Source organism: Zophobas morio, unplaced genomic scaffold (genome assembly GCF_036711695.1).
Source record: "Zophobas morio isolate AGI-343-1 ecotype UQ-CSIRO unplaced genomic scaffold, CSIRO_AGI_Zmor_V1 ptg000024l, whole genome shotgun sequence".
In the NCBI taxonomy this organism is placed as follows: Eukaryota; Metazoa; Arthropoda; class Insecta; order Coleoptera; family Tenebrionidae; genus Zophobas; species Zophobas morio.
Genome location: NW_026972129.1, coordinates 3,392,883 through 3,403,595, shown reverse-complemented (window position 1 = coordinate 3,403,595; position 10,713 = coordinate 3,392,883). Strand labels below are relative to the sequence as shown.

Below are 10,713 nucleotides of genomic sequence, written 5' to 3'. Positions count from 1 at the left end.
GTGTTTAACCTCAGACTCTTAAACTGACGGTAATCTGAGAAGACGAAAATTCTATCCAAGACAAATCTTCCATTATTAACCTATAGGAGTTATTGTAAAAAAGTAAAAGTCCTAGAATCACGTTTCATAATTTATCTAAGAAATTGAATTTGTTTGATTGTACGTCAGGGGCCTGTGAAGCTTTGTCTAAAAAACTTTAAACCAAATATTTTAAAATTATTATATGGAAAGTTTTTATATTTGCTGTAAATTCATACTTATAGATTTCTTACAAATTATAAATTTTATTAATTACTTAAGATTTATTAAAATTATGTGAAGGTTTTATACGGTTTGGCAGAAAAGCTCTTTATTTGGGTATTGTGCGCGACAATGCATACTGCAGGGGATCTCTTCAGATTGACCTGGACGTAACACCTTACAACCTTGGAATTATACAATACGAGAGAAGAGTACGCGCTCTTACCTGGTACAGGGCAAGCGCCACGGAATTGCAACTAACCACTACCACCACGATGAGTTCAGTCGGCGAGCGGCCGTTGTCGGTTCGGTTAGATGTGGCAACAAGAGCTTTCCATAGAAAAGCGGACACGCTATACATTTTTCTTGAGAAAATACACCAGTGTCTAGTGAATTAAAAAACCGAAACTAGTTTTTAACTATAATGTTCCAGTTTGGATAAGACCAACTCCATTCATCTGTGCATTATCTATTATTATGTTCTGTGTTATTTTTGTTTAGTTAAATATTGTTGAGTGAGTCGTGTTGGTAAAATGAGGTGGTTTGGGGGAAACCCTAGTTATTTAAACTACTTGGCTATTTTGGTCTTTTGCTGCTGGACTATCTTATTAGTACTTGCGGATTCCAGGCTGGCACCTGGTCCAGGTAGGTTCATTTTTTAGTCGGTAGTAGTTTTGCGGTTGAAACTGAACCTGTCAACGTTTTCGCCAAACGTAGCTCCCACACCACAGCTACGTATTCTTCAGGTTATTAACCCTGCTGAATGAATAGATTTTCACACAATTATCTCACTGGTTAAAATAAAAAGAACAAGAACGTACTTTTTCTTTAATAATAATTACTTAAACTAAATAATATACCAATTTTTGCTATCTAGTCTAAAGGATATAGAGCACTGTTCGTTCTGTAAAAGTATCGGCAATTCCGAAAGTCTTCCTCTGCCACGTTTAAACAACTGTTATGTGTTAATGCATATAACAGTTATTTCTTCCATGTAATGATAATTTATCACATAAATGTGAGCCAATATATACAAAATATTTTATTATATATTCCATGCAGTCATGCATCGTCTGGTCTGAATAAATTATTATACTGTTGCTAATTATGAAAAAAATGTTGTGTCCTCATTTTTATTTCACATCACATTATATATTATGCTTACGTGTTCTTGGATGAAACCTATTTTGCAACATTTGCGTAAATAAATTTTAACATCGGTACCTGTACTGATAATTTATGCGAGATGAATCCAATTTTGTTTTAATACGTTGCAAAATATATAAATGTAACCATTATGATAATTTATTGTGACCGAGAAACCTTGTTCTTTACAATTTTGCGTCCTTAAAAAGAAGGATGAACGAAATATATCAAAAAGGGCAAATTAAATACGCCACCGAGTGCACGGAGTACAATTACTATTAGACATTTGTCATATGTACACACGTCACAAGCAAGATTTATGATACTATAAATTATGCATTGTGGAAACCACTTATAGAATAAATTCAATAGTTTAAAACTGAATAATTTTTACTAAAGTATTTGTCCAAGTAAACTAGTTTTCATAATTATGCCCTATTAACTCTTCAGTTCACACAACTCAAAGCTAAATTGAATTTGCTATATCTTTTGTCTTTTTTTGTACAACCCTTTCGAACACTTTTACAATAAGTCCCCATTTATTAGGTTTATATTTGATAGTTATCCTAATATTCCCTTAAATATGTTCTTATATTTTAAGAAATCATAAATAAAACAATAATTTTTTAGTAGATAATGAAACGGCTAGAAAGTGGTTTGCGGGTATCAATTTCATCAAATGAAAATTGTTAAAGATAACTGAATCAGTATGAAAAATTCAAATTTTAATGGTAAAATCTAATTAAAATAGGTTGAATTTCATTCAGAATGTTGATACTTAGTGTGTAGGCAAAGCCTCTAAAAATGTATTCAGAATTACGTTTATGTCGGTTAATTTTTGGTTACTGTTTGAAATATTTAGTTAAATTATATATTGTGTACTCTAATGTGTATTTCTAATTGGACTATGTAACACAGGTTTAATTGTACATTATTCGAAAAATTTATTTAAGTACCTATACAAACAAATATATTTAATAAATCATTTTGATTAAAATATACAATAAAAATAGATTTAAAGTTGATATTTACCAAAAAATTCTGCATAAATTCAATTCACCAGGTCATTCATCTATAAGTCACAAATGTTATTCATTACAAAAGAACGGGTCAGCGTTAATACATTTTGGTATCTATTTCGCAGTCATATTCGTATATTGTAGTGTAGTCAATATTAACTTAAACAATATTATAAAAGCAGGAAGCAATAACAGTAGGTACAGAAGGATTATTTGCTTTAACGTTTGCTTTGGAAATTCATCTCCCCTCTCAGAAAATCATTTTGGAAACTAATCTGCGTATATTTTCCATTTGTTGCTGTAAATGTACAGCTCATAATTGTTAAAATTGATTTGGCTTTAAATAAAAATGGCTGAACAGTACAGATGATGGAATAGACTATGACAACTAGGATCATCAGGTGGATTATTACTTATTAGGGAAGTTTTATTTGGTTTTAAATAACACAACGAGCCTGGGAACGCTAGGAAGCTTAAAGTATCAAAACGATATGCGAGTATGTTTGAAACTGAGGATTAACAACGGCGTTGTGAAAAATATATTACTAAATGGAATTAAAATTGTAGAGAATGATAACATCTTTTGGTTCTTGTTATTTTTGAATTTTGTTTCTAGTTAAAATTAAAATTTTTTGTTTGCTCCGCGAATGTGTTTAATATTTTAACAATCTATAGGAGAATTGCTGTTGTTGCAAAATTGTCGTTTGAAGCTTCCTCTATTTCTGGTGGAATTAAACTAACTACCAGAAATTACAGCAACGATTTGTTAACATAAACTTTACTTAGATAGCAAATAAAATGAATCGAATCCCCACTAAATTTTAATGCACTGACTGGAAGAATAAACTTCGGAATCTTGATATAATTATAACATAGATCTCCTACAAAAACCACATCTTATAATTTATAGTGAGCTAATGCTCTTGGTAATTAATCTTTAGCTGACCAGAAGACAGTATACTGAATATTTGGAGCCAATTTAAGCTAATCTGCTAAAATGGTAAACTATAGAAAAAAAACCTAATCTTTGCCTTGGGGAACCATTTGCCTCTTAGAAAATTAATTTGAGAAGTAGTTAATTTCGTTTACATTGCTTTTGAAGTTTTACGAACAAGACAAGATTTTTTAATTATTTTAATTTTAATTTTTAATTTTATTAATTTTAATTTTTAATTTTATTAATTTTAATTTTTAATTTTATTAATTTTAATTTTTAATTTTATTAATTTTAATTTTTAATTTTATTAATTTTAATTTTAATACAATAAAATGACTATCAGAATCGGCAAAGTTTATTATATTACTGTTCAAAAAGTAAAACAAAATCTAAAATAAGTTTGAAAATATGAAAATTACAGAAAACTTTCATTTAAGGAGTATATATTATTTCTACGGTGCTGAATTTTCTGGAAATGTTTTACCAAAGACGCTATAAAAAGTCATTTGACATATTTTACAGCGGCGCTGTAAATTGCTCAGCTGCTCGTAAATTAAAGTAAATAAAATACTACAGTTCACTTAGCCAACGCATTAATCCGTACCTGAAGGTCCTGTCTTGTTCTTTGCGCTTGTTAGAAACTGTGATTTTTGAATTACTGTAATTTACGAATTAATAAAAACAATTTTTAAATTCATCGTGATCATTTAACCTATATTTTCTAAAATGTATATACATTTCTTTATATATTAGAAATATTTACTTATTTTCGTCAAGTAGGTATTATTTACATGTGAAATGCCACTTACACTTCAATATTTAGAAAAACCAAACTTCGCAACGTTTGGTTCATAAATGCTTATTCAGTCATTAAGATAAATTTCTGTTGTGCTAAACGTTAATAATTTGCTTTTATAAATACTATAAAATTGTGAATTCACATGTTGAACATAGTTATGGCCTGTTGTTCAATAACTGGCTAATTAAAAACTAATGGTTATTTTATTTACAAGGAAACATTTGGTTTTTCCCTGTAATTAACCAACAGTTCAAGTTGAACAGGCATTCAAAAAACCGACCATTAGAATCTAGGTATGCCTAATTCTAATGTCTTTTAAAACGAAAAGCATTTTTTGATTAGCTGACGTATTTGAAATTTCAAGCTAAAATATTCACTTAGTCGTAATAAGTTCTCATCGATCCATACCTTTTATAATATTATACTTACGTTGTTAGTAACAGGATTCTTGAAACTTCGTTTAATTCATTAGTTATGAAAATTTACCATTAGGTATACATGCTAACATGCTGTTCTACTTAAGCTTAATTTTTTAACTACTTAATAGTTATAGATAATTAAATATGTATTGATATTATAATAAACGCTTTGTTTAATTAAGCAACAGATAAATACAAACTGACAAAGGAAAGGGGATGTTGGTAAAAGTTTTAATTTGATATAATTTAATGCGGGAGATAATTTGAATCTGGCAACGACAACCCTCTAATATCTATCATACGCAATTTGCATGATTCATGAAGATAATCTAGAAATCTGCAGAAGACATTTCAATGCTAATTTTTAATGGTAATGTCGCAGTGCTACAATTTGTTTCTGAAACGTTTGTTCATATTTTCTTATGTGTACAGATATAATTTATAATGTTTTAATGTTTCAGAATATAATGCAGGTTAAACAAATGTATTTTTTGGAAACAAAAACTTTATTGGCGAAGTAAGCGAGTGACGAACGTTTGCGAACGTGCCCATTCCTTCACGTTTTTTTTAAATTAATATATAATAAATGATTAAAATAATGGATATACGAAACGTAAACGACAACAAATAGTTTTTTATAAAAATCCTTCTGCATGTCATTTTTTTTTTTATAAAATACACATTTTTATATCGACAACATTTTTTACTTTCCTCTAAGCAGGGAGCGTTGTAATAGAAAATTTAAATTCATGTTAAAAGGCTTGTACAATACGGAAATGTCAAGCTCCCGTTTCCGTCTGTCTGTGGTCTGTCAACTGGTGATTTTATTAAACATGCAATTAAATCTTCAAACTATTGCATTGATAGTAAATTCTATGTAAAATGTGCAAAAATTTGTGTCAACACTAACTTGTGATTTAATAGTGGTCAAATTTCTTTAGAATTGTTTATAGAAAATATCCACAAAATCAAAGAATGAATAGTTTATTTTACTGTGATTCATTCAAAAATAGGTTCTCATTTTCTTGAATTTCTGAAAACACATTTATTAAAAAATTCATGAAATATAGACACACATTTTTAATGTAGTTTAATAAATGACACTTATCCATAATTTAACTTACATGGGTTATCAGTGTTATCTTAAACAAAAAATTATATATAGTTGGATTCATGTATCTTTTTACACACGTGACCAAAAGCTAACGTCCGAACTAATAACTGTTACTTTGGAGTAATTAGTCAAAAAGATGACAATGTTCATAACGTCAACATGACATAAATGTGTAGGCTCAGGCAGGTCTTTTGGTTTCGGTGCTTTCCGATTGGGTTGTGATTTTGTCGGACTGGGAAGGAGTCTTTCTTTTCTAGTTTTAATCTTCGAAACCGTTCGGCGAGTAACGCCTAGAGCATCTGCAACTCGCTAAAAATTTGAGCGAAATTATTAACAATGAACCTTCAAGTGGTTTTTACTTACTTACTTGTTCTGTACCATTTAATGAGATTAAAGGACCACCGTTTTCCTTCTCAAGAGCAAAATACTCTATAAAGTTGGACACGATGTCCTGGGCACGGGAACTCAAACGTTTGTCCTCCATGTTGTAGACCAAACACGAACAAGAAATAAGATAACAAAACATAAAAAATAGGACAACGAAACAAGAATCTTAACAACCAACGAACTTTACGAAAAACTGAATAGAAAACTTGAATAGAACAACGAAAAACTGCGATTAACCACTCTGAGTAAAACCAAAAATGACAGTGACGTTTGATAAAAAATCGATGAATTATTAACAGTCACTAGATTGACTACATCAGTGCCTGTCGCACTATGTGAACGCATTTATTACGTATTTTATCTTTTTCTAATTCAAGGAACTTTGTGGAAGAGAATATCTGACGTAGAGCGTAATTTGGCCTAATTTCAGTAGACATACTATTTGTCTGGCTCTTCGATTTTGTAATCCTTAAAACAAAGATTCTTATGGTAGGTACTGTCTGAGCTTGTATGATACTTCGGTCACGTGTGTCAAAAGATACATGAATTCAACTATAGCTAGTTATTATTTATCTAAGAAACTGAATTTGATTGCGCTTCAGGGACGAGAAAAATTTTGTATAATATGTACCTATAAATTACTTTGGATTAGTTTTATAATTAAGCTAAAATCTAAAAAAGATGGTCTAAAATTATTTAAATAGAACTCCCCTCGCCCCTGAAGTACAGAACTGCAAATAAAATTTAATTTTGTGATTTTTATTTATTTTATGTAACCACTATTAAGTTAAAAAAGGTAGATGTAGAATGCTAAAGTACAAGTAAAGAAACATGCGTATATTTCAAGTGAGTTTTTAAATAATAAAGTTTCGTGATGAGGTCATCAACATTTCAGAAAGGACACGCGTAGAGCAATTTGAATAGGTGTACTTTAATACTAATAATAACAGTACCTACTGTACACTTAAATTTTCCGGAAAATGGGGTGAGCCGCTCTTAATTTGATCAATAAAATAGATTTCCTCATTCATTTTTTTTTAGTCAACCTGTGTAAATAATTCTAAAAAATATGAGTGCATTAATTAGCCACAAGTATCGACTGATAATATTTTGGATATTTTAGATAGGATATACATATTCGGCAAAATTTTGAGATGACATTATCAATTTTTTGGTGGGGATAAACGGATAATTCTGATTAACGACTTACCATGTTTAAGATAAACTTAAAACGTTTAGAAGATTTCAAACCATTTTAAATTGCAAAAATGTTATACAATTGTGCTTTTTTTGCAAAAAATTTTAGATGTTTAGGGTAAAAACATAACATGGATTCATAAACCACAAGTGCTGGAGTATGTTACTTTATAAAATTTAAATTATATTTATTATTGTTGATTTTGGGAATGTCATACCATTAGTGGTGGTAATGAGGATGATTAGACAATTTTGTTTAGCATTTTACCATCTACACAATATCCTAACATACATATGAAATTTGACAACAATTGGTCCAGTGATGTCATTAAATTTTACAGTTTAACTTATAAACTATGGCTCCTGAAAAGCATTTTAAAGTTATCGTGAACAATGAACATGGTAAATTACTAATCAACTGTTCAGATCTTCTACAAATTTGATGACGTTATCCCAAAACTTATTTACTCGTATGTGAATATGATTCAATATTGTAACTATATTTTGAATGATAAATGGGCGAGTTATTGTAAAAATCAAATCTGTAAAAATAAATTTTACAGTTTCTCTTAAAATCTACGTAAATACTAGTACCTTTTTTGAAATTTTTTCAGTTCATTAACATTAATTTCATGTTTAAAGGACGTTGATTAAAATTTATTTATTCATTCTCTGTAGAAAGTTCATGACGTCATGGTAAAAATGTATTAAATAATAAATGTATTTAACAATGTACTTGGTGATTCAACGTTACTTGCTTTCTACTAGAATAACCTTTTATAAGTTATGCAAGAAACTGGACTTTCCTGATTGTCGAACGAATAACTTTAAACATTTTTTTTTTAATCTTGCGAAAACAATTTTTACAAAATTTCGGTTAAAATTTATTTTTTATTATTCTGTTCTACTGCAGAGTTAGATCTCTAGTATACAGGTGTCCCAGAATTCGCGCCATTCCCGTGAATGACATGTTCCCTGTCCCGAACTGTGCCGTAATTCGCAAAAAGAATTGTCCAGGCTTTAACCGTGTGAGAACTGTTAGGCGATTAAGTTGACCAATAGAGAGGCTGCTTTTATATCCGAACGTTTCTATGTTCAAAGTTACCTATGCCAAGAACAAAAAATCCGGTAATACTAAAGTTGAATGAATTTTTGCCGAATCCCCCTCCGTCAACAAAAGGAAACAGAAGTGTGGTTATAAATTTAATCATTTTGACAATTGTTTGTCATAAACTGTCACGAAGTTCATCACTGACCTGAAAAGACGCTTCTGCCCCCAAAGATGACTGATTAATGTACACAGAGACGTCAAGGTTTACTTTAAGGCAATTAGCATGGGACAGAAATTATTTCTGCTGCCATTCTAGTTAAATTGTGTTTAACTGAGCTGTACATGTCATAAGAGAAGCTGTTTCATTTCATCGTAGGCAAATAATACATTTATTACCATTCTACATAGTGTAGATACCGAAGAGCAGGTATTAGAAGTCATTTTCTTAGAGCCCCGTGAATAATGTGTTGTTCTTTTTAACGAAAAGTAGTGCATTTTCAGAATTCACTATGCATCATATCCCTGATATTAAGTTTATCGTTATTTCTAAAAAAGAGTACCACATGTTCATTCAAAGAACGTTATTAAGTGTACTAAAACATAAATATCGCTTTTGATTAATCGGTGCTTATGATTTTCAATAAACAGTATCAAATTTTACCGAACAGCTTTGTTGCTGATAGCTAATCTAATAAGCAACGAAAAAAGAGACGAGACTCCACTTCTCTAGTGTATTGAAATCATAGGTATCTGCTGTGGTGCATGATCGATCTTGAGCATCCATTCATTTGTGCCACTTGTTCTTCACCGTCTACGCGTATAATCCGTGTAGCCCCAGGAAGGCCTTTCCGAATAGGCTAAAAAGATCCATCTTCTTTTGCTGGATGCAACAAACGACGAAACACATGCTGGTCAAGGAGCCGATGGTTGGGGAAAAGACCTGTACATTCGCGCACAGCAGTGGCTGCAGAGCGTTTACATTCTCCATAAATTAACATCATTTCCAAATATTCTTTATACTAGTATGAATAAGACATCAGTGACTTAGTGGTATTGGTACTGATTTGTTTATAGTTTGTATTGTCCTTAAATAAAAAAAAATGCAACTAAACAATTTTTGTCACATTTTTTATTCGGATCTTTTCAATCTCTAGAAAGTACTCACAACTTTAAAGAAACTGTTTTAAATCATCATGTGCAACATCAATATTATTCTTGAATAAGTCTCCGTTTTCAGTATCTCCCCCACATGATTGACACCACAGCAGATACCTATGATTTCAATATACCAGAGAAGTGGAGTCTCGTCTCTTTTTTCGTTGCTTAGATTAGGTATCAGCAACAAAGCTGTTCGGTAAAAATTGATACTGTTTATTGAAAATCATAAGCACCGATTAATCAAAAGCGATATTTATGTTTTAGTACACTTAATAACGTTCTTTGAATGAACATGTGGTACTCTTTTTTAGAAATAACGATAAACTTAATATCAGGGATATGATGCATAGTGAATTCTGAAAATGCACTACTTTTCGTTAAAAAGAACAACACATTATTCACGGGGCTCTAAGAAAATGACTTCTAATACCTGCTCTTCGGTATCTACACTATGTCGAATAGTAATAAATGTATTATTTGCCTGCGATGAAATGAAACAGCTTCTTTTATGACATGTACAGCCCAGTTAAACACAATTTAACTAGAATGGCAGCAGAAATAACTTCTGTCCCATGCTACTTGTCTTAAAGTAAACCTTGACGTCTCTGTGTACATTAATCAGTCATCTTTGGGGGCAGAAGCGTCTGTTCAGGTCAGTGATGAACTTCGTGACAGTTTATGACAAACAATTGTCAAAATGATTAAATTTATAACCACACTTCTGTTTCCTTTTGTTGACGGAGGGGGATTCGGAAAAAATTCATTCAACTTTAGTATTACCGGATTTTTTGTTCTTGGCATAGGTAACTTTGAACATAGAAACGTTCGGATATAAAAGCAGCCTCTCTATTGGTCAACTTAATCGCCTTCCAGTTCTCACACGGTTAAAGCCTGGACAATTCTTTTTGCGAATTACGGCACAGTTCGGGACAGGGAACATGTCATTCACGGGAATGGCGCGAATTCTGGGACACCCTGTATATTTATACTTTTTTCTAATTTTTCAGAAGTATTGCATTGAGTTTCTCCAAAATTTTTAGAATAATGCTACTAATGTTACTTTGCGTGTCTTCTCCAAAGATTGCTACATATTTTTTTTTAAATACTCTCTAACGTGCATTGGTTGTGTTTTAGAGACGAGGAAAGTTCTATAACATTTGAGCATTTTTTTTTAATTTGGCAGAAGCTTTTTTAGTTTGTGTTATATACTTGTTACATCTTACTGCATCGCAGTCAATTGCTAATA

General features: G+C 30.9%; 1 protein-coding gene across 1 annotated transcript in view; it reads left to right on the top strand.

Moving 5' to 3' along the window:
- The first annotated feature begins 537 nt into the window (after positions 1-537).
- The window catches only part of LOC135135706 (low-density lipoprotein receptor-related protein 2), a 75,321-nt gene continuing 65,145 nt past the window's right edge, over positions 538-10,713 (top strand). Inside the window, exon 1 of the mRNA XM_064064851.1 lies at positions 538-885. Within this exon, the coding sequence (XP_063920921.1) occupies positions 774-885 (112 nt within the window). The 5' untranslated portion in view covers positions 538-773. The remainder of the gene's footprint in view (positions 886-10,713) is intronic.